At 44.1% G+C, this 24,091-nt stretch overlaps 2 protein-coding genes across 2 annotated transcripts in view; one reads left to right on the top strand and one right to left on the bottom strand.

Annotated features, from left to right (window-relative positions):
• Positions 1-73: 73 nt before the first annotated feature.
• On the bottom strand, positions 74-1,510 carry LOC121557175 (E3 SUMO-protein ligase ZBED1). Its single transcript, XM_041871014.2, has 2 exons — positions 1,245-1,510; positions 74-1,090 (listed from the first exon to the last, which is right to left on the bottom strand). The coding sequence occupies exons 1-2, from the start codon at positions 1,469-1,471 to the stop codon at positions 424-426; spliced, it is 894 nt and encodes a 297-aa protein (XP_041726948.1). The 5' UTR covers positions 1,472-1,510; the 3' UTR covers positions 74-423.
• Positions 1,511-2,768: 1,258 nt separating this feature from the next.
• Positions 2,769-24,091, top strand: part of LOC121557174 (iron-sulfur clusters transporter ABCB7, mitochondrial-like) — a 77,047-nt gene continuing 55,724 nt past the window's right edge. Inside the window, exons 1-4 of the mRNA XM_041871013.1 lie at positions 2,769-2,902; positions 16,135-16,212; positions 16,332-16,406; positions 20,041-20,160. Of these exons, the coding sequence (XP_041726947.1) occupies positions 2,774-2,902; positions 16,135-16,212; positions 16,332-16,406; positions 20,041-20,160 (402 nt within the window). The 5' untranslated portion in view covers positions 2,769-2,773. The remainder of the gene's footprint in view (positions 2,903-16,134; positions 16,213-16,331; positions 16,407-20,040; positions 20,161-24,091) is intronic.

Raw genomic sequence — 24,091 nt, 5'->3', positions numbered from 1 at the left:
AATGAATGACGACGGGGCCAAAGTTCGTTGTAATCGGAAATAACGTAACTTGGTTGATGATCGAAACTAATGATGGGAAGTTCGGCTCTTTTCTGAGAGCCGGCTCTTTTGACTCGGCTCCCAAAGAAGAGCCGGCTCTTTCGACTCCCGAACGGCTCTTTATTTAGGATCTTTTGTAGCCTATATTTTACCTTAACTTTGAAAAAAAATCATGGTTTATGTGTTGAAAACCCTTTTGCTTTCAGTGTTTTTATGAGAGACCTTATAATGCCTAATTCTGTGCATTTATTCTGTGACAAAACCACTCTTACATTTGTTTATTTCAATTAAACTTTTTTATTGCACAAATTAACAATAAACTTCAAACAAATCCACAGAACAGAATCAAAACCAGAACCAAACTCCAGCAAACAGCATTAGTCCTCAGGGCAGGTTGGCATTCAGGAAGATCAGATGCCTCAGCTTGGATGGGCTGATAGGCCTGATACGATTTCGCCTCTCCGTGAGTATCTGCCCTGTTTTGGAGAAGATTCTCTCAGAAGGAACTGATGTGGCAACAATACATAGTCTCCCCTCCATCACCTTCACCAGGAGTGGAAAGACTGAGGCCTTGGCCTGCCACCAGCTCAGTGGGTCTTCTGCTCTCTGGATGAGGGGCTCCTCAAGGTAGCTCCTCACCTCCATTATAGCATCAGCTGTCGGATTTCTCCTTGAAGCATCTCCTGTAGCTCTGTCATCAAAAAGCCTCCAAACAGCAGAGGTTTGCTGCTCCTCCTCCACTTGGCCCTGTAATGGTGGAGCTGGCTGGCTGCTGGGGGTGCATTTTGCTGCTGCTGCTGCACTAATCCTCTGAAGAGCTTCATCAACAGCTCTACGATCACTGAAGGCAAGTTTTTTAAACCTTGGATCCAATAAGGTAGTTTCTGAAAGGACAGTGTTGTACTCCATCCGCAGAAATTTGCGGTCCATGGCTGAACAAAGAGCTGCAACTAATTCCTTCACTTTCTGCACAGTTACTGTCCATTGGTTCTCGGCTGTCACCAGCTGCAGACCTTTGCAAAGCAGGAGCATTTTCGAGGCTGTGACATAGCTGAAGGAGAGAAAACAGCAACTTTTAGAATTTAGTTTTTTAAAAGTATGTGGCATATTATACGTGATGCATTATACTGTATGTGTTGTGTTTGCAATGTATAATAGTGACTGAATAGTAGTAGAGAAAACAATGCTTCAATGGTTCTAGGTACCTGTCTGCACTTATCTCCACAGTCACCTCCTGGAATGGTTGCAGGACGGCGCAGACCTCTTTCACCAGCTCCCATTCCTCTTGGCTTAATGGCTCAATAGATGCGTTGATGAGGGCCAGGGTGGAGATGATGGCATCTTTTATTTCAAGCATTCGTTTCAACATATCAAATGTAGAGTTCCACCTGGTGGCACACTCTTGTTTGGGCCTCAGTTCAGGAATCCCCATTTGGCGCTGTGTGGACTTTAGCTTCTGTGCTGCTACTGTGCTTTTTGTGGAAAAACTCCACAACAGCCTTCACCTTATCCACGGTTGTTTTGATCACCTTCAGAGCATCTCTAACCACCAGGTTTAGTGTATGCGCCAGACATGGGTGATGGGTCCACTTCAAAACTTTTATGGCTTTGGTGATGTTTGCAGCATTATCACTCACACAGCACACCACTTTGTCCTCTACTTGCCACTCTTTTGCCACTCTTAGTAGCTCCACTGCCAAGTTTTCTGCAGTGTGTCTGTCGGTGAACTCGAAGCAGTCCAGAAGGCAAGATGTCATCTTGTAATCTTCAATAAAGTGGCAAGTGACAGACATGAAAGAGCAGGTTGTTCTGGAGGTCCAGCAGTCAGTTGTCAGGCAAACTGATGGAGCTTTTGTCACCCTTTCTTGCCATAATGCACGTTCTGTGTCATATAGTTTTGGGATCATTGTTTGGGAAAGTGTTTTTCTACTGGGTAGAGTGTATGTGGGATTTAGGGCTTTGACAAAGTTTTTCATTCCTTTGTCCTCCACAATGGAAAAGGGTTGAAAATCAGAAGCTACCATTTTAGCCAACTCATCATCAATACTGTGCTGTTTGGCTGGGGTCATCAGTTTAGGTAAAAACTGACTTATTTTGCTTTGAGTTGCAGTAGGAGAGGTTATACTTGCACGCATGGGGATGGCAGTAGACGTTACAGCAGCTGTTGTTCTGGTATGAGACACACCAGGATCAGTAGATGGTGAGCTGGCTTGCCCTCTCTCCTCTAACTGCACTGTAGGATGGACAGTTCTTGTATGTCTATGCAGGTTTGTGGTGGAACCTGCTCTTATAGTGACCTTCGTTTTGCAGTGAAGGCACTCTGCTTTCTTGTTCCCAATATCTTTAAACTGCAGCCAGATGCTGCTTCGCTTTCTAGTGTCACTCATAGTTAAACGACACGACAATGCAAGACGCACACACGCTCCTCAGTCCGCTCTGTCTCTCTCTTCACTTGCAGTGGAGTCAAGTGGTGTGTCTGCCCCGCCCCCTCTCTGTTTACACATCCTTAATTCTCACGTGAATGCCGCATGCTGGTCGCCATGCTGGCCAATCATAACAGACCTCTGTGAAAGTGAAACCTAAGCAGCGAATGGGCAAAAAACTGGGAGCCGGCTCTCACTCGATGCGAGCCGGCTCTTCTGATTCACTACAAAGAGCCGGCTCTCAGAGCCGATGCTTGTGCGCATGACCCATCACTAATCGAAACCCGCCGTTATTCGACAAGATGGCGCCGATGTTGGTCCCGCTGGTAGGCGGATTCCGCTCGCAAACAAGAAAATGTGTTATTTTACTTCAACAGACACGTTTTTATCATGTTTGGAGAGGAGGTAACACACCGAATGGGAAGCAACGGACTTATTTGGTGAGGGGGGAGAAGGACACTGTTCTGAGAGTCACACTTTCGACACAAGCTGACGAGGACACATCAAAATGTTATAAAGTTAGCTAGCCAGTTTGGGATGGCCGTGTGTGTTTGACAAGTTATATTAAAGTAATATGTGTCAGTTACCAGAACAGCTAAGTTAACCAAGCTTGTGGTGCATGTTTTCACAAGATTGCCATGGCTGTCGATGTTTTGCTAGCTAGCTAGCAAACGTTAAGTAGCTTTGCTTGCTACAGGACGTAGCCGGCAAGTTGAGGTGAAAGTTATTTCGACACATTACTAACTAACTAAAGTTACACCTCATACGTAGCTAGTTTGGTTAATTGTGGGCACCGAGATATATAGGTTGTGGGCCCCAGTTAGTGAGTAGCGTGTTGACCTTTTTTGTCATTTAGCAGAAACTAAAGGAGTAATTAGGGTTAAGTGCCTTGCTGAAGTGCACATCGACAGATTTTAAACCTAGTCGGTTCAGGGATTCGGCCCAACGCTCTTAACCGCTAGGCTACATGCCTACTTTGGAACTAACAGAGGAAAGTGTCAGTACACAGTATGTCCCGTGAGATAAGACTGGGCAGCCCACCCTTGGACCGACTGATATTGGCTTCACTCGGCAGACACCATTGGCGTATTCATTAGGGCCGATTGTGTTGCAAAACGTTTCTTAAACGGAAGCGAAACGAAACGGGGAGGGACCTACCTGAATTTGTCCAATAGGAACTCTAGAAACGTTCCGTTATGCAACTGTTTGGACTAATGATTACACCCCAGGTGTAACTGCTTGTAAACCAGCTAATACTACTGGTATGATGACACGCTTTACTCACTGTTGTTGGACGTCACTGTGGTGATATAAAACGGATATAAAAGTTGCCATGATCCTGGGTGTTCTGGCACATAGCTAGCTCTTGATGCCTAAAATCTAATCTATAGTAAAAATATTTTCCACCTCCAGCACTGTCTCAATTTGATCCTGACACAGGGTTTGTTCTAGCCCTTGATCATGACTCTCAGTTCCATAAGTCATATTTATTTATTATTTATAAGTCATTGGACGAAGGCGTCTTCTGTAGGGGGGAATTTTAAGATCCCCGACACTCGGTCTGAACATTAACATGCATTGTTCGTGGTATGGTTTTGGAAGCAAAAGGACCTTATCTTCCATATTAGCGAGAACTGATTCAATGGATAAATGCCATGTTAGGCTTCCCACACGACCATGTCTCCATGTCACAGCGCTTGTTTACGGAAAACAGACAGAGGACGAGGCAACCACCTGTGCTAATTAGCTATCTAGCATGGCTCTGAACTCTTGTGTGTAAGCGGAACTCGGGAAGCGTAGCGGAAGTGGAGTTTAGTAGGATGGAGGCCCCATAGCTGTATGGATCTGTAACTGCTACTGTTTAGTAGGATGGAGGCCCCATAGCTGTATGGATCTGTAACTGCTACTGTTTAGTAGGATGGAGGCCCCATAGCTGTATGGATCTGTAACTGCTACAGTGTAGTTTAGTAGGATGGAGGCTCCATAGCTGTATGGATCTGTAACTGCTACAGTGTAGTTTAGTAGGATGGAGGCCCCATAGCTGTATGGATCTGTAACTGCTACAGTGTAGTTTAGTAGGATGGAGGCCCCATAGCTGTATGGATCTGTAACTGCTACAGTGTAGTTTAGTAGGATGGAGGCTCCATAGCTGTATGGATCTGTAACTGCTACTGTTTAGTAGGATGGAGGCCCCATAGCTGTATGGATCTGTACCTGCTACAGTGTAGTTTAGTAGGATGGAGGCACCATAGCTGTATGGATCTGTAACTGCTACTGTTTAGTAGGATGGAGGCCCCATAGCTGTATGGATCTGTAACTGCTACAGTGTAGTTTAGTAGGATGGAGGCACCATAGCTGTATGGATCTGTAACTGCTACTGTGTAGTTTAGTAGGATGGAGGCACCATAGCTGTATGGATCTGTAACTGCTACAGTGTAGTTTAGTAGGATGGAGGCACCATAGCTGTATGGATCTGTAACTGCTACGGTGTAGTTTAGTAGGATGGAGGCTCCATAGCTGTATGGATCTGGAACTGCTACAGTGTAGTTTAGTAGGATGGAGGCCCCATAGCTGTATGGATCTGTAACTGCTACAGTGTAGTTTAGTAGGATGGAGGCTCCATAGCTGTATGGATCTGTAACTGCTACAGTGTAGTTTAGTAGGATGGAGGCACCATAGCTGTATGGATCTGTAACTGCTACAGTGTAGTTTAGTAGGATGGAGGAACCATAGCTGTATGGATCTGTAACTGCTACAGTGTAGTTTAGTAGGATGGAGGCTCCATAGCTGTATGGATCTGTAACTGCTACAGTGTAGTTTAGTAGGATGGAGGCCCCATAGCTGTATGGATCTGTAACTGCTACAGTGTAGTTTAGTAGGATGGAGGCCCCATAGCTGTATGGATCTGTAACTGCTACAGTGTAGTTTAGTAGGATGGAGGCACCATAGCTGTATGGATCTGTAACTGCTACAGTGTAGTTTAGTAGGATGGAGGCCCCATAGCTGTATGGATCTGTAACTGCTACAGTGTAGTTTAGTAGGATGGAGGCCCCATAGCTGTATGGATCTGTAACTGCTACAGTGTAGTTTAGTAGGATGGAGGCCCCATAGCTGTATGGATCTGTAACTGCTACAGTGTAGTTTAGTAGGATGGAGGCCCCATAGCTGTATGGATCTGTAACTGCTACAGTGTAGTTTAGTAGGATGGAGGCCCCATAGCTGTATGGATCTGTAACTGCTACAGTGTAGTTTAGTAGGATGGAGGCACCATAGCTGTATGGATCTGTAACTGCTACAGTGTAGTTTAGTAGGATGGAGGCCCCATAGCTGTATGGATCTGTAACTGCTGTGTAGTTTAGTAGGATGGAGGCACCATAGCTGTATGGATCTGTAACTGCTACAGTGTAGTTTAGTAGGATGGAGGCACCATAGCTGTATGGATCTGTAACTGCTACAGTGTAGTTTAGTAGGATGGAGGCCCCATAGCTGTATGGATCTGTACCTGCTACAGTGTAGTTTAGTAGGATGGAGGCCCCATAGCTGTATGGATCTGTAACTGCTACAGTGTAGTTTAGTAGGATGGAGGCACCATAGCTGTATGTACAGTTGAAGTCAGAAGTTTACATACACCTTAGCAAAGACATTTAAACTCAGTTTTTCACAATTCATGACATTTAATCCTACTAAAAATTCCCTGTCTCAGGTCAGTTAGGATCACTGCTTTATTTTAAGAATGTGAAATGTCAGAATAATAGTAGAGAGAATGATTTATTTCAGCTTTTATTTCTTTCATCACATTCCCAGTGGGTCAGAAGTTTAAATACACTCAATTAGTATTTAGTAGCATTGCCTTTAAATTGTTTAACTTGGGTCAAACGTTTCGGGTAGCCTTCCACAAGCTTCCCACAATAAGGTGGGTGAATTTTGGCCCATTCCTCCTGACAGAGCTGATGTAACGGAGTCAGGTTTGTAGGCCTCCTTGCTCGCACACGCTTTTTCAGTTCTGCCCACACATTTTCTATAGGATTGAGGTCAGGGCTTTGTGATGGCCACTCCAATACCTTGACTTTGTTGTCCTTAAGCCATTTTGCCACAACTTTGGAAGTATGCTTGGGGTCATTGTCCATTTGGAAGACCCATTTGCGACCAAGCTTAAACTTCCTGACTTCAATATAACCACATTATTTTCCTTCCTCATGATGCCATCTATTTTGTGAAGTGCACCAGTCACTCCTGCGGCAAAGCACCCCCACAGTATGATGCTGCCACCCCCATGCTTCAAGGTTGGGATGGTGTTCTTCGGCTTGCAAGCGTTCCCCTTTTTCCTCAAAACATAACGATGGTCATTATGGCCAAACAGTTCTATTTTTGTTTCATCAGACCAGATAACTTTTCTCCAAAAAGTACGATCTTTGTCCCCATGTGCAGTTGCAAACCGTAGTCTGCCTTTTTTATGGTGGTTTTGGAGCAGTGGCTTCTTCCTTGCTGAGCGGCCTTTCAGGTTATGTCGATATAGGACTCGTTTTACTGTGGATATAGATACTTTTGTTCTTGTTTCCTCCAGCATCTTCACGAGGTCCTTTGCTGCTGTTCTGGGATTGATTTGCACTTTTCGCACCAAAGTACGTTCATCTCTAGGAGACAGAACGCATCTCCTTCCTGAGCGGTATGATGGCTGCGTGGTCCCATGGTGTTTATACTTGAGTACTATTGTTTGTACAGATGAACGTGGTACCTTCAGGCGTTTGGAAATTTCTCCCAAGGATGTACCAGACTTGTGGAGGTCTACAATTTTTTTTCGGAGGTCTTGGCTGATTTCTTTTGATTTTCCCATGATGTCAAGCGAAGAGGCACTGCGTTTAAGGTAGGCCTTGAAATACATCCACAGGTACACCTCCAATTTACTCAAATTATGTCAATTAGCCTATCAGAAGCTTCTAAACAATTGTTGGAAAAATTACTTGTGTCATGCACAAAGTAGATGTCCTAACCGACTTGCCAAAACTATAGTTTGTTAACAAGAAACTTGTGGAGTAGTTGAAAAACAAGTTTTAATGATTCCAACCTAAGTGTATGTAAACTTCCGACTTCAACTGTATCTGTGCTAAAGTGCTGCAGTGAGATATCTGTGACTTTCTCACTCATCATTATTCACAATTTATTCAGGATTACCGTAACCATGGTAACATCCACATTAATGTAGATGTGTTTAGAAACGTTCTATTCTTATTTACAATAAAAGTGACTCCAAAATGACACAATACGTTATTTACCATTCATTTCTATTGGGCACAAAATAATCTTAACACAACCAAAACAAACCTCAAATGCATCAACAAATTTGTAGTCACAAGCTTGATGTAGTCATTGCGTGCTATGAATATGGGACCAAATACTAAACTTTGTACTATTTTAATACACATAAGTGAAGTTGTCCCAATAGTCATTGAAGTTGTTAGGTTTATGTCCCATCCTACATCCTGATAATACCAGGTTCTGACCACTAGGTGGTGCTGTTCCTGCTATTAAAAGTTGATGGTGATAAAAGTTTGAAGACCCCCTCCTCCCTCAATGCTAAAGGGATAGTTCATCAAATTACAAAATGACGTTGCTTTCCTGTAAGCAGTCTATCGACAAGGTACCTATATTAGCATTTTCATATCACCCTAAAGTATCTACAAATTGGTTGTGTAACTCAATGCTACTTGTACACCTTTCAAACCAATTCGTTTTTTCCGCTTAACATTTTATATATGAAAGATATTGCAGACGACAAAGCCGCTACTTTTATTTCCGCCAAACCGACCTAGTCATGATTGCGGTAGAGTTCTGCCTACTGCTTAGTATGAAATGCTGAGGTGGCATTGGCATGCACTACGCAAGGGGCATTAATAATATAAATAATTCAACTCTGACCCTACGAGGTCCGGAGCCCGATGGTTTTCTGTTCTACCTGATCATTAATTACACACACCTGCTGCCCCAGGTCTAAATCAGTTTAGAGGGGAACAATGAAACACTGCAGTGGAACTGGCTTGGAGGTCCAGAGATGAGTTGGACCCTGATTAGAGGGGAACAATGAAACACTGCAGTGGAACTGGCTTGGAGGTCCAGAGATGAGTTGGACCCTGATTAGAGGGGAACAATGAAACACTGCAGTGGAACTGGCTTGGAGGTCCAGAGATGAGTTGGACCCTGATTAGAGGGGAACAATGAAACACTGCAGTGGAACTGGCTTGGAGGTCCAGAGATGAGTTGGACCCTGATTAGAGGGGAACAATGAAACACTGCAGTGGAACTGGCTTGGAGGTCCAGAGATGAGTTGGACCCTGATTAGAGGGGAACAATGAAACAATGCAGTGGAACTGGCTTGGAGGTCCAGAGATGAGTTGGACCCTGATTAGAGGGGAACAATGAAACAATGCAGTGGAACTGGCTTGGAGGTCCAGAGATGAGTTGGACCCTGATTAGAGGGGAACAATGAAACAATGCAGTGGAACTGGCTTGGAGGTCCAGAGATGAGTTGGACCCTGATTAGAGGGGAACAATGCAGTGGAACTGGCTTGGAGGTCCAGAGATGAGTTGGACCCTGATTAGAGGGGAACAATGAAACAATGCAGTGGAACTGGCTTGGAGGTCCAGAGATGAGTTGGACCCTGATTAGAGGGGAACAATGAAACACTGCAGTGGAACTGGCTTGGAGGTCCAGAGATGAGTTGGACCCTGATTAGAGGGGAACAATGAAACACTGCAGTGGAACTGGCTTGGAGGTCCAGAGATGAGTTGGACCCTGATTAGAGGGGAACAATGAAACACTGCAGTGGAACTGGCTTGGAGGTCCAGAGATGAGTTGGACCCTGATTAGAGGGGAACAATGAAACAATGCAGTGGAACTGGCTTGGAGGTCCAGAGATGAGTTGGACCCTGATTAGAGGGGAACAATGAAACAATGCAGTGGAACTGGCTTGGAGGTCCAGAGATGAGTTGGACCCTGATTAGAGGGGAACAATGAAACAATGCAGTGGAACTGGCTTGGAGGTCCAGAGATGAGTTGGACCCTGATTAGAGGGGAACAATGCAGTGGAACTGGCTTGGAGGTCCAGAGATGAGTTGGACCCTGATTAGAGGGGAACAATGAAACAATGCAGTGGAACTGGCTTGGAGGTCCAGAGATGAGTTGGACCCTGATTAGAGGGGAACAATGAAACAATGCAGTGGAACTGGCTTGGAGGTCCAGAGATGAGTTGGACCCTGATTAGAGGGGAACAATGAAACAATGCAGTGGAACTGGCTTGGAGGTCCAGAGATGAGTTGGACCCTGATTAGAGGGGAACAATGCAGTGGAACTGGCTTGGAGGTCCAGAGATGAGTTGGACCCTGATTAGAGGGGAACAATGCAGTGGAACTGGCTTGGAGGTCCAGAGATGAGTTGGACCCTGATTAGAGGGGAACAATGAAACAATGCAGTGGAACTGGCTTGGAGGTCCAGAGATGAGTTGGACCCTGATTAGAGGGGAACAATGCAGTGGAACTGGCTTGGAGGTCCAGAGATGAGTTTGACCCTGATTAGAGGGGAACAATGCAGTGGAACTGGCTTGGAGGTCCAGAGATGAGTTGGACCCTGATTAGAGGGGAACAATGAAACAATGCAGTGGAACTGGCTTGGAGGTCCAGAGATGAGTTGGACCCTGATTAGAGGGGAACAATGCAGTGGAACTGGCTTGGAGGTCCAGAGATGAGTTGGACCCTGATTAGAGGGGAACAATGAAACAATGCAGTGGAACTGGCTTGGAGGTCCAGAGATGAGTTGGACCCTGATTAGAGGGGAACAATGAAACAATGCAGTGGAACTGGCTTGGAGGTCCAGAGATGAGTTGGACCCTGATTAGAGGGGAACAATGCAGTGGAACTGGCTTGGAGGTCCAGAGATGAGTTGGACCCTGATTAGAGGGGAACAATGCAGTGGAACTGGCTTGGAGGTCCAGAGATGAGTTGGAGAGCACTACGCGCTTAAGCTCTTGGTGGTTTCTAGGCAGCGCCAGCTGTGAACTTTGGGAGGCATGTCTCTTCACCCATCTCTTCACATAACCCACCACATGCACATATTCTCTAACTACAACTGGATGGTAAATCATTGCTGTGGGAATAAATATCACTGAATGATGGAAATATTGGAATCAAGTAGACTAATGCAATTGAAGGTATCACATTGTTGCTTACTGAGACTCCCAAAGTCATCAATTTTGTTATAATACATTTGAAGCAATAGCCTACCCGCGTGTGGTCAACTATTTCAGCACCGTTTCACACTGCTTTGAGACAATTAATGTCCGATTTTTATTTTCACTGAATCACCGTTTGGATATTGGTTAGGCTACAAATAGGCTGTGGAAATGTTAACTAAGTTGAGGTGAGTCATGATCATCTTGTCTAGTTGGATCAGAACATTTGTTCAGCATGTTATGTTGCTAAACAACTGGATTATTTTGATCTTCACTCGCTGTTGCTTAGTATTTTAGTAGCCTAGTATCTTAGTAGCCTAGTATCTTAGTAGCCTAGTAGCCTAGTATCTTAGTAGCTTAGTAGCCTAGTAGCCTAGTATCTTAGTAGCCTAGTAGCTTAGTAGCCTAGTATCTTAGTAGCTTAGTAGCCTAGTATCTTAGTAGCCTAGTATCTTAGTAGCTTAGTAGCCTAGTAGCCTAGTAGCTTAGTAGCCTAGTAGCCTAGTATCTTAGTAGCTTAGTAGCCTAGTATCTTAGTAGCCTAGTATCTTAGTAGCCTAGTATCTTAGTAGCCTAGTATCTTAGTAGCCTAGTATCTTAGTAGCCTAGTATCTTAGTAGCCTAGTAGCCTAGTAGCTTAGTAGCCTCGTAGCTTAGTAGCCTAGTAGCCTAGTAGCTTAGTAGCCTACTATCTTAGTAGCCTAGTAGCCTAGTAGCTTAGTAGCCTAGTTGCCTAGTATCTTAGTAGCCTAGTAGCTTAGTAGCCTAGTATCTTAGTAGCCTAGTAGCTTAGTAGCCTAGTAGCCTAGTATCTTAGTAGCCTAGTATCTTAGTAGCCTAGTAGCTTAGTAGCCTAGTATCTTAGTAGCCTAGTAGCCTAGTAGCTTAGTAGCTTAGTAGCTTAGTAGCCTAGTAGCCTAGTATCTTAGTAGCCTAGTATCTTAGTAGCCTAGTAGCTTAGTAGCCTAGTATCTTAGTAGCCTAGTATCTTAGTAGCCTAGTAGCCTAGTATCTTAGTAGCTTAGTAGCCTAGTTGCCTAGTATCTTAGTAGCCTAGTATTTTAGTAGCCTAGTAGCCTAGTATCTTAGTAGCTTAGTAGCCTAGTAGCTTAGTAGCCTAGTAGCTTAGTATCTTAGTAGCCTAGTTGCCTAGTATTTTAGTAGCCTAGTAGCTTAGTAGCCTAGTATCTTAGTAGCTTAGTAGCCTAGTAGCCTAGTATCTTAGTAGCCTAGTATCTTAGTAGCCTAGTAGCTTAGTAGCCTAGTATCTTAGTAGCTTAGTAGCCTAGTAGCCTAGTATCTTAGTAGCTTAGTAGCCTAGTAGCCTAGTATCTTAGTAGCCTAGTATCTTAGTAGCCTAGTATCTTAGTAGCTTAGTAGCCTAGTATCTTAGTAGCCTAGTAGCTTAGTAGCCTAGTAGCTTAGTAGCCTAGTAGCCTAGTAGCTTAGTAGCCTACTATCTTAGTAGCCTAGTATCTTAGTAGCTTAGTAGCCTAGTTGCCTAGTATCTTAGTAGCCTAGTATTTTAGTAGCCTAGTAGCCTAGTATCTTAGTAGCCTAGTAGCTTAGTATCTTAGTAGCCTAGTAGCCTAGTAGCTTAGTAGCCTAGTAGCTTAGTAGCCTAGTAGCTTAGTAGCCTAGTAGCCTAGTATCTTAGTAGCTTAGTAGCCTAGTTGCCTAGTATTTTAGTAGCCTAGTAGCCTAGTAGCTTAGTAGCCTAGTAGCTTAGTATCTTAGTAGCCTAGTAGCTTAGTAGCCTACTATCTTAGTAGCCTAGTAGCCTAGTATCTTAGTTGCCTAGTATCTTAGTAGCCTAGTATTTTAGTAGCCTAGTAGCCTAGTATCTTAGTAGCCTAGTATCTTAGTAGCCTAGTATCTTAGTAGCCTAGTAGCTTAGTAGCCTAGTAGCTTAGTAGCCTAGTAGCCTAGTATCTTAGTAGCCTAGTATTTTAGTAGCCTAGTAGCCTAGTATTTTAGTAGCCTAGTATCTTAGTAGCTTAGTATCTTAGTAGCATAGTAGCCTAGTAGCCTAATCCCGACCAAAAGCCTTTGACTTGTCTTGATCAACATGATTTTGTTTCACTGAATCTCAGTCTGTATATTTGGTTAATTCTCTGGCTGGGAAAATATGCTAAGTGGAGGTGGTTTAGCTAATCTATTTGTTCGCTGATCAATCACTGATCAGAAACATTTAGGATGCTATAATGTAGCCTAAATGAAGTGTAAGCCTTATTTAGCTCGATCACGTATAGACCGCTACAAAAGCCTTGATGTGGTGAAATATGAACACGAGACTCACATGCTTTTGGAAATATAGATTGCTAATTTTTTTGTTGTTGTCATTTAGCAGACGCTCTTATCCAGAGCGACTTACAGGAGCAATAAGGGTTAAGTGCCTTGCTCAAGGGCACATTGACAGATTTTTCACCTAGTCGGCTCAGGGATTAGAACCAGTGACCTTTCGGTTACTGGCACAACGCTCTTACCCACTAAGCTACCTGCCGCTATTATTTTCTATTGGTATCATTATGGAGATGGGCCTACTTTCAATGTAAGACCCTATTCCTGCTACCAAACAGAGGGGAGTGAGGGTAGGGAAGAGATGACATGTGGATAAAAAATGCATGGTCTTGTCTTGGGCTCTGTTTTCAAAATATCAAATTTTTTATGACTGCTGTTCCACACTTTGCCTTGATGCAAGTTGGAAAAATAGTAAATGAAAAGCGGAAATGTCTTGAGTCAGTAAGTATTCAACCCCTTTGTTTTGGCCTAAATAACTTCAGGAGTACAAATTTGCTTAACAAGTCACATAATAAGTTACATGGACTCACTCCGTGTGCAATAATAGTGTTTAACATGATTTTTGAATGACTACATCGTCTCTGTACCCCACACATACAATTATCTGTAAGGTCCCTCAGTCGAGCAGTGAATTTCAAACACAGATTCAACCACAAAGACCAGGTAGGTTTTCCAACGCCTTGCAAAGAAGGGCAGCTATTGGTAAATGGGTATAAATAAATTAAAAAGCAGACATTTACTATCCCTTTGAGCATGGTGAAGTTATTAATTACACTTTAGATGGTGTATCAATACACCCAGTCACTACAAAGATACAGGCGCCCTTCTTAACTTAGTTGACGGAGAGGAAGGAAAACGCTCAGGGATTTCACCATGAGGCCAATGGTGACTTTAAAACAGTTGCAAAGTTTAATGGCTGTGATAGGAGAAAACTGAGTATGGATTAACATTGTAGTTACTCCATAATACTAACCTAATTGACGGAATGAAAAAGAAGCCTGTACAGAACAAAACATGCATCCTGTGCAACTTGGAACTGAAGTAATACTACAAAGACGTGACAAAGCAATTCACTTTTTGTCCTGCATACAGAGTTATGTTTGGGGCAAATCCAATACAACACATTACTGACTACCACTCCATAGCATAGTGGTGGCTGCATCATGTTATGGGTATGCTTGTAATTGTTAAAGACTGGAGTTTTTTTAGGATAAAAAAATAAGAAATGGAATGGAGGTAACCACAGGCAAAATCCTAGAGGAAAACCTGGTTCAGTCTGCTTTCCACCAGACACTGGGAGACTAGAGGAAAACCTGGTTGTCTGCTTCATTCCAGACACTGGGAGATGAATTCATCTTTCAGCAGGACAATAACCTAAAACACAAGGCCAAATCTACGCTGGCGTTGCTCACCAAGAAGAGAGCAAATGTTCCTGAGTGCACTAGTTATAGTTTTGACCTAAATCTACTTGAAAATGTATGGCACGACTTAAATGGTTTAGCAATGATCAACAACCAATTTAATAAATAATAATTAGAGGGTGCTTACATAGGATGAAGGAACAATACTCCGAGCCGCAGCGCCATACTACTTGTTAGACAGAACTGGTACGGGTTGTTTGGGTGGGATGGTGTGGGGGGTCCGTAACTGGCTTTTTACCATTTCTTTGGATTCCTCATGTCTTACTCATTGTTAGAAAAAAAGTTTGGTCCAAATCAGATGTTAGGTACTAAATATTTATTGAATATTATATGAATCCTATGAATTAAAATGGCCAATATGGGTGTAATCAATTAGCGTAATTTCTCAAATCAAATTATATTACAACAAAAATGTTGTAGGAATTTGATCTGTTTCTAACTACAGAAAGGATTTCAGAACATTCTGATATGGTGGGTGTCATGGCTGGCTGAAAGGACACGGAACGACCCACAGGTCATCAATAAGGGTTACCACCACCACAAACACCTAACCTCGGTCTCCTAAAGACGATCTGTTAAATATTATCTGTACATTGTGACCTCAACTGAAACGGGCTGTGTTTGAACTAACATGCTCTTTGGCCCACTGTTTTATCTCTCAGCCCTGAGGGGAATCTTTCAACAAGGAATGGTTCTGTTTCTGTTCCGTCTGGATCTGTAAATGTTTACTGAAACAAGCTCCTCCCCGCTGTTCTCCTCCCCGCTGTTCTCCTCTACTGTTCTCCTCCCCGCTGTTCTCCTCCCCGCTGTTCTCCTCTACTGTTCTCCTCCCCGCTGTTCTCCTCCCCGCTGTTCTCCTCCCCGCTGTTCTCCTCCCCGCTGTTCTCCTCTACTGTTCTCCTCCCCGCTGTTCTCCTCTACTGTTCTCCTCCCCGCTGTTCTCCTCTACTGTTCTCCTCCCCGCTGTTCTCCTCTACTGTTCTCCTCCCCGCTGTTCTCCTCCCCGCTGTTCTCCTCCCCGCTGTTCTCCTCCCCGCTGTTCTCCTCTACTGTTCTCCTCCCCGCTGTTCTCCTCTACTGTTCTCCTCCCCGCTGTTCTCCTCTACTGTTCTCCTCCCCGCTGTTCTCCTCCCCGCTGTTCTCCTCTACTGTTCTCCTCCCCGCTGTTCTCCTCTACTGTTCTCCTCCCCGCTGTTCTCCTCTACTGTTCTCCTCTACTGTTCTCCTCTACTGTTCTCCTCCCCGCTGTTCTCCTCTACTGTTCTCCTCCCTGCTGTTCTCCTCTACTGTTCTCCTCCCTGCTGTTCTCCTCCCCGCTGTTCTCCTCCCCGCTGTTCTCCTCCCCGCTGTTCTCCTCCCCCGCTGTTCTCCTCCCCGCTGTTCTCCTCCCCGCTGTTCTCCTCCCCGCTGTTCTCCTCCCCGCTGTTCTCCTCCCCGCTGTTCTCCTCTACTGTTCTCCTCTACTGTTCTCCTCCCCGCTGTTCTCCTCTACTGTTCTCCTCCCCGCTGTTCTCCTCCCCGCTGTTCTCCTCTACTGTTCTCCTCCCCGCTGTTCTCCTCTACTGTTCTCCTCCCCGCTGTTCTCCTCTACTGTTCTCCTCCCCGCTGTTCTCCTCTACTGTTCTCCTCCCCGCTGTTCTCCTCTACTGTTCTCCTCCCCGCTGTTCTCCTCTACTGTTCTCCTCCCCGCTGTTCTCCTCCCCGCTGTTCTCCTCTCCTGTTCTGTAGCTGAGCCCCAACCTGAGGACAGCCACATGGACAGTCAACAGGAGTGACAACAGCAGACGTATACTGGAAGCTGCAAAGGTACATTTTGATTGTTATTGTAGCCTTTGCCATTTACGATATCAGAAACGATTACGCTTGAATATGAACTCTCAAGACACTAGTTGTAATGGTGTGTGTATGTCTGTGCTTGCTCACAGCATTTGCAGGTGACAGAGCGGACATGTTGGCACGGTAATGCAGGTGGAAGACTTAACGCAGACCCCAAAAATGTGGTAAGAAAAATAGAACTTCCAAACGTCTTATAACAGAAGCATTTTCTTTTATTAGCTCCACGTCTCACACTCTAGGAGCTCAGATGCAATCATTTAATAACCAACGTTTCCACAGACAAGCTGTCTTCATCAGGGTATAATGACAAACACTGAGGGTCACTAGTTTATATAGTGTCAAAGGACACGCACAGGTGTCTGTAATCATGGCCAGGTGTGGCCTGATATCATTGGTTAATTCACAGAAAACAGAACATACAAAAAACATTTGCTCCACGATCAGCATGTAAACAGAGAGAAAATAGTTGATCATTAATTTTGTTCCTAACTCAATTCTGCAGGGAAAGGGTCACCTTTATTTTCATAGCCAACTAATTGTGTTAATTAATTCAAAACAACCGATTGTCATATTTTCTGAGATCCTGTGATTTAAAGCAGTGGTGGAAAAAGTACCCAATTATCATACTTGAGTAAAATTTAAAGATACCTTAATAGAAAATGACTCAAATGGAAGTCACCAAGCAAAATACTACTTGAGTAAAAGTTTTTGGTTTTAAATATATTTAAGTACCAAAAGTAAAAGTATAAATAATTTCACAGCGGACCAGAGGGCAGGATAGGACCAGAGGGCAGGATAGGACCAGAGGGCAGGATAGGACCAGAGGGCAGGATAGGACCAGAGGGCAGGATAGGACCAGAGGGCAGGATAGGACCAGAGGGCAGGATAGGACCAGAGGGCAGGATAGGACCAGAGGGCAGGATAGGACCAGAGGGCAGGATAGGACCAGAGGGCAGGATAGGACCAGAGGGCAGGATAGGACCAGAGGGCAGGATAGGACCAGAGGGATATGTATGTATATACAGTGGGGGAAAAAAGTATTTAGTCAGCCACCAATTGTGCAAGTTCTCCCACTTAAAAAGATGAGAGAGGCCTGTAATTTTCATCATAGGTACACGTCAACTATGACAGACAAATTGAGAAAAATATTTCCAGAAAATCACATTGTAGGATTTTTTATGAATTTATTTGCAAATGATGGTGGAAAATAAGTATATGGTCACCTACAAACAAGCAAGATTTCTGGCTCTCACAGACCTGTAACTTCTTCTTTAAGAGGCTCCTCTGTCCTCCACTCGTTACCTGTATTAATGGCACCTGTTTGAACTTGTTATCAGTATAAAAGACACCTGTCCACAACCTCAAACAGTCACACTCCAAACTCCACTATGGCCAAGACCAAAGAGCTGTCAAAGGACACCAGAAACAAAATTGTAGACCTGCACCAGGCTGGGAAGACTGAATCTGCAATAGGTAAGCAGCTTGGTTTGAAGAAATCAACTGTGGGAGCAATTATTAGGAAATGGAAGACATACAAGACCACTGATAATCTCCCTCGATCTGGGGCTCCACGCAAGATCTCACCCCGTGGGGTCAAAATGATCACAAGAACGGTGAGCAAAAATCCCAGAACCACACGGGGGACATAGTGAATGACCTGCAGAGAGCTGGGACCAAAGTAACAAAGCCTACCATCAGTAACACACTACGCCGCCAGGGATTCAAATCCTGCAGTGCTAGATGTTTCCCCCTGCTTAAGCCAGTACATGTCCAGGCCCGTCTGAAGTTTGCTAGAGTGCATTTGGATGATCCAGAAGAGGATTGGGAGAATGGTCAGATGAAACCAAAATGGAACTTTTTGGTAAAAACTCAACTCGTCGTGTTTGGAGGACAAAGAATGCTGAGTTGCATCCAAAGAACACCATACCTACTGTGAAGCATGGGGGTGGAAACATCATGCTTTGGGGCTGTTTTTCTGCAAAGGGACCAGGACGACTGATCTGTGTAAAGGAAAGAATGAATGGGGCCATGTATCGTGAGATTTTGAGTGAAAACCTCCTTCCATCAGCAAGGGCATTGAAGATGAAACGTGGCTGGGTCTTTCAGCATGACAATGATCCCAAACACACCGCCCGGGCAACGAAGGAGTGGCTTCGTAAGAAGCATTTCAAGGTCCTGGAGTGGCCTAGCCAGTCTCCAGATCTCAACCCCATAGAAAATCTAGTTGACGTGTACCTATGATGATAAATTACAGGCCTCTCTCATCTTTTTAAGTGGGAGAACTTGCACAAAATTGGTGGCTGACTAAATACTTTTTTCCCCCACTGTACATGCAGCCAGACAGTAGTAATGGATGCGGAAGTGGAGATCTGATCGACAGTCTTGACCCTTTCAATCACGTCAGATGCGTTTGACAGAAGTACTGAACATAACAAAAATTCTAGTACCAAACCATTATTTTTTGTATAGAAAGTACAGAAGTTTCGGTATACACATTATTATTATTATTATTATTATATATATATATATTACTATAATCAGCTTGGTGTTGCTGCTCAGACCCCCCAGAGTCAGACCCCCCTAGCCAGTCGCCAGTCCAGGCCCCTGTGGCAGCTGGCTGACAGAGCAGGTAAACAACCATCTTGGCTCCTCAGATGAGATGACAGCCATGTTGTGCTGCCCCCTCAGCTTGGCTGGCAGCCCCACGGCCCCCTGGGGGATGTGATGTCGGAGAGGCTCTCTTGGTCTTCCTGGAGTCAGGTCTGTAGCATAGAGATATATAGAGGACTCATCTTTGTATCTATGTCATTATGGCGTCTGCGACATGGGCAGCACCTTCGAGGCTATCTCCATTTTAAAGTAGTCTATTTTGTTATTAAGTGCAAAGCTAAAATTGATTATTTACCGGCACCTGCAGTGCTGGTGTCCTGAACCAAATGTTGTCATTCATTTATTGTGGCCACTAGATGGCAGAGATTGCTTAAAGCCATTTACAAATCATAGGCAACGCTACTTGAAGACAAAGCTCTGATCATTGGCTGAACGCTCCCATCCCATTGGAATCCCCACTCGGATGACTACTTTAAAATAGTGGAAGCCCTTGATGACAATGTCCATCTAGAGCCCTCTTTCTATCTCTATGGGCTGCTGCTGCCCAGCCCCACGGCCCCCTGGGAGATGTAGTGTCAGGCAGGCTCTCCGTGTCCACCTGGAGACAGATGGCCGGTCTGATCCCCATCCTCTGGGTTTACACACACCCCCACAACAAGCATCAGGTGTCAGAGTGGGTCCCCTGGGGGGGCTGGGCAGCAGCCACAGGCCAGGGGCCTCTAGTTTTCTCTTCCCTGTCTGTCAAACCAATTTGGAAAGAGAGAACTACAGGATCATATTGGACTACCAGTGCACAATGTCTTGCCATATTGTTATAAAAGCAGCCTTCGTCATCAATGGTTAAAATAAATGAGCTACTGCTTCAGGCACATGTTTCCTCTGAGTATTATTTGTCTGTGTTTTGGACAAGTGAAGCTTTTTCCAACGTCTTGTCAAGTTAGAGGATACGTGGTCACAGTTAGGAGGAAAACATATAAATAATCATTGATGCCATTTAGCAGGCACTTTTATCCGTTGCGACTTATAGTCATGTGTGCATACATTTTTCGTGTGTGGGAGGCCCCAGCGGGAATCGAACCCACAATCCCTGTCTTTGCAACCTCCATGCTCTTCCAACCTGAGCCATGTGAATAAGCAATGTTATGTCATCTAACAGTGTTTTTTTTCCTTGTTGTGTCCTGGTGGCAGTTGAAGGAGGTGAATTCCAGGACCATCCTGTCTAACATGTTGTCCTACGTGTGGCCCAAGGACCGGCCTGATCTACGGGCTAGAGTAGCCATCGCCCTGGGGCTGCTGGCTGGAGCCAAGGTAGAAAGCCTACACCTCAAACACCTTTCACATTTTGTTGCGTTACGATGTGGGATTGAAATATATTTGTCATTTTTTTTGTAATTGATTTACACAATACTCCATAATGTTAAAGTGAAAATAAAATTCTACACATTTCTACAAATGAATAACAATTAAATAATTAAAATGTAGTTCAGGAGTAAAATGTGGCTTAACAAATCACTTAAATTATATGGACTCACTCTGTGTGAAATAATAGGGCTCTGTCCCCCGTACATACAACATCTCTAAGGTCCCTCAGTCAAGTATTGAATTTCAAGCACAGATTCAACTACAAAGACCAGGGAGCTTTTTGAAACCCTCATAAAGAAGGGCAGTGATTGGTAGATGGTTAACAATAACAAATCAGACATTGAATATCTCTTTAAGCATGGTCAAGTTAATAATGACGCTGTGGATGATGTATTAAACTGTTTTTGGAGCCAAATAGAAAAAGTGGTATAATTCATTCTAGCGCACCCTTATCGGAGTTGCCAACAACCGTATTCTTCTAGTTTTCTGGGGGAAACGGCACGCTGAAAACCGGATGTGGGAACTCCGCTCAGGTTTTTCTTTTACGCCTGCTATGTTAGGTTAATTCTAGCGGGAGAGGGCTCTGCAGACTTTTTTCTGACTAGGGGCGCTAGTACCCAGCTGAAATATTGTCTGTATAGCCGACCAGGAAAACCCTGTAAGCCACCTCGGACACATCAGATGCACTCGACCTTCTGAACTGAGCTGCAGGACAGGAAGGAAACTGCTTAGGGATGTCATCATGAGGCCATTGGTGATTTTTAAAATGGCTACAGATTTCATTGGCTGTGATGGGAGAGAACTGAGGATGGATCAACAATATTGTGGTGATTCCACAATAATGATCTAAATGAATAAAGCATATTCCAAAACATGCAACAAGGCACTAAAGTAATACTGCAACAAAACACAGCAAATTAATACACTTTATGTTTGGGGCAAATCCAACACAACACATCACTGAGTAACTTATTTTCAACCATGGTGGTGGCTGCTTCATGGTATGGGTATTCTTGACATTGGCGAAGACTGGGGAGTTTTTCAGGATGAAAATGGGATGGAGCTAAGCACAGGCAAAATCCTAGAGCAAAGCCTGCTTCAGTCTGCTTTACCCAGAGCAAAGCCTGCTTCAGTCTGCTTTACACCAGACACTGGGAGAGGAATTCACCTTTCAGCCGGACAATAACCTACAACACAAAGCGAAATCTACACTGGAATTGCTTACCAAGAAGAAAGTGAATGTTCCTGAGTGGCCAAATTACAGTTTTGACTTAAATCTGATTGAAAATCTATGGTAAGACTTGAACATTGCTGTCTAGCCCATGATCCCTAACATCTTGGCAGAGCTTGAAGAATAGTGGGCAGATATTGTACAATCCAGCTGTGGAACGCTTTTAGAGACTCACCTAAGACTCACAGCTGGAATCGCTGCCAATGGTGTTTCTAATACGTATTGACTCGGGTGAATACTTACCTAATTAAGGTACAGCGGCAAGAAAAAGTATGTGAACCCTTTGGAATTACCTGGATTTCTGCATAAATTGGTCATAAAATTTGATCTGATCATCTAAGTCTCAACAATAGACAAAACACAGTCTGCTTAAACTAATAACACAAAGAATTATGCGTTTTCATGTATTTATTGAACACACCATGTAAACATTCACCGTGCAGGGTGGGAAAAGTATGTGAACCCTTGGATTTAATAACTGGTTGACCCTCCTTTGGCAGCAATAACCTCAACCAAATGTATTCTGTAGTTGCGGATCAGACCAACGGTCAGGAGGAATTCTGGACCATTCCAATTATGGACAATTGCTCAGCTGGTAGAGCACGGCGCTTGTAACGCCAAGGTAGTGGGTTCGATCCCCGGGACCACCTATACACAAAAATGTATGCGCATATGACTGTAAGTCGCTTTGGATAAAAGCGTCTGCTGAATGGCATATTATTATTATTATTATTATTATTATTATTATTATTATTACAAAACTGTTTTAGTTCAGCAATATTCTTGGGATTTCTATTGTGAACCGCTCTCTTGAGGTCATGCCACAGCAACTGCTTATAAACTAGAAGGTTACTAAGGTATTTAAAATCATACTTTCAGTATACCGCCCAAGCCTACTATTTTGAGGCTACAACATAACATTCAGTTCATATTACATCTGTTTCCTCATTGACTCTCTAATTTACACCCTGAACAACAAGTCACATGATCATATCCTGATACAACACAGCATGACACATTGACCGCTCCTCCGATCTTTGCATTGTAATCCTTATATTCTCCTTAAATCCTCTATTACGGTGTTGTCTGTCTGGTTTTCAAGCTTGTTTTAGTGTAGGTATCTGTATCGGCCCCTGTCCTGCCATAGCCTGAGGGCTAGCACAGAGTATCCCCGTCTCGCTGACCAGATGTCTCTATCTCAACCTCTGTCTATTTCACCAGATGCCATGTCTAGATTGGCAAGGTGTGTTTAAACAAGGATTATTTTCACCTTTTTATAATTGTAAAAGACCCCATCCATCGTATCAGTCGTAGCAGAAGTTGGGTTGTTTTGGCTGTTTCTGTTGTCCAGGCAGCAGAGGGTCACTCAGCCCCCAGTTTGAGAGGGTTAAAGCTGGAAAATGTAAAGTGTCGTTCGTTCATTGACTATTGGGCTGTATTGTTGTGTGCCCGATTTTAGAAAGACGAGCCATCAAACAGGCAAAGCGTCAATACAGGACTAAGATCGAATCCTATTACACCGCCTCTGATGCTCATCGAATGTGGCAGGGCTTACTTACATACTGCCCCAACAGATCCACAGATAAAGCGATCTCTACTGCCCTCCACACTGCCCTCACCCACTTGGGCCAAAGGAATACCTACAGTGCCTTGCAAAAAGTAATTACCTTCAGAATTCACATCATTCGTTAAATATAGTCCACCTGTGTGCAATCTAAGTGTCACATGATCTCAGTGTGTGTGTGTGTATGTATGTATATATATATATATATATATATATATATCTCTGTTCTGAAAGGCCCCACAGTCTGCAACACCACTAAGCAAGGGACACCACACAGCAAGCGGCACCATGAAGACCAAGGAGCTCTCCAAACAGGTCAGGGACAAAGTTGTGGAGAAGTACAGATCAGGGTTGGGTTATAAAAAAATATCAGAAACTTTGAACATCCCACGGAGCACCATTTAAAAATCCATTATTAAAAAATTGAAAGAATATGGCACCACCACAAACCTGCCAAGAGAGGGCCGCCCACCAAAACTCACGGACCAGGCAAGGAGGGTATTAATCAGAGAGGCAACAAAGAGACCAAAGATAACCCTGAAGGAGCTGCAAAGCTCCACAGCGGAGATTGGAGTATCTGTCCATAGGACCACTTTAAGCCGTACACTCCACAGAGCTGGGCTTTACGGAAGAGTGGCCAGAAAAAAAGTCATTGCTTAAATAAAAAAATAAGCAAACACGTTTGGTGTTCACCAAAAGGCATGTGGGAGACTCCCCAAACATATGGAAGAAGGTACTCTGGTCAGATGAGACTAAAATCGAGCTTTTTGGCCATCAAGAAAACGCTATGTCTGGTGCAAACCCAACACCTCATCACCCCGAGAATACCCTCTCCACAGTGAAGCATGGTGGTGGCAGCATCATGCTGTGGGGATGATTTTAAATCAGCAGGGACTGGGAAACTGGTCAGAATTGAAGGAATGGTGGATGGCGCTAAATACAGTGAAATTCTTGAGGGAAACCTGTTTCAGTCTTCCAGAGATTTGAGACTGGGACGGAGGTTCACCTTCCAGCAGGACAATTACCCTAAGCATACTGCTAAAGCAACACTTGAGTGGTTTAAGAAACATTTAAATGTCTTG

The sequence above is a fragment of the Coregonus clupeaformis genome, unplaced genomic scaffold (genome assembly GCF_020615455.1).
Source record: "Coregonus clupeaformis isolate EN_2021a unplaced genomic scaffold, ASM2061545v1 scaf0022, whole genome shotgun sequence".
NCBI classification, from domain to species: domain Eukaryota; kingdom Metazoa; phylum Chordata; class Actinopteri; order Salmoniformes; family Salmonidae; genus Coregonus; species Coregonus clupeaformis.
Note: the sequence above shows the minus strand (reverse complement) of the source record. Positions and strands in the feature narration are given on the sequence as shown.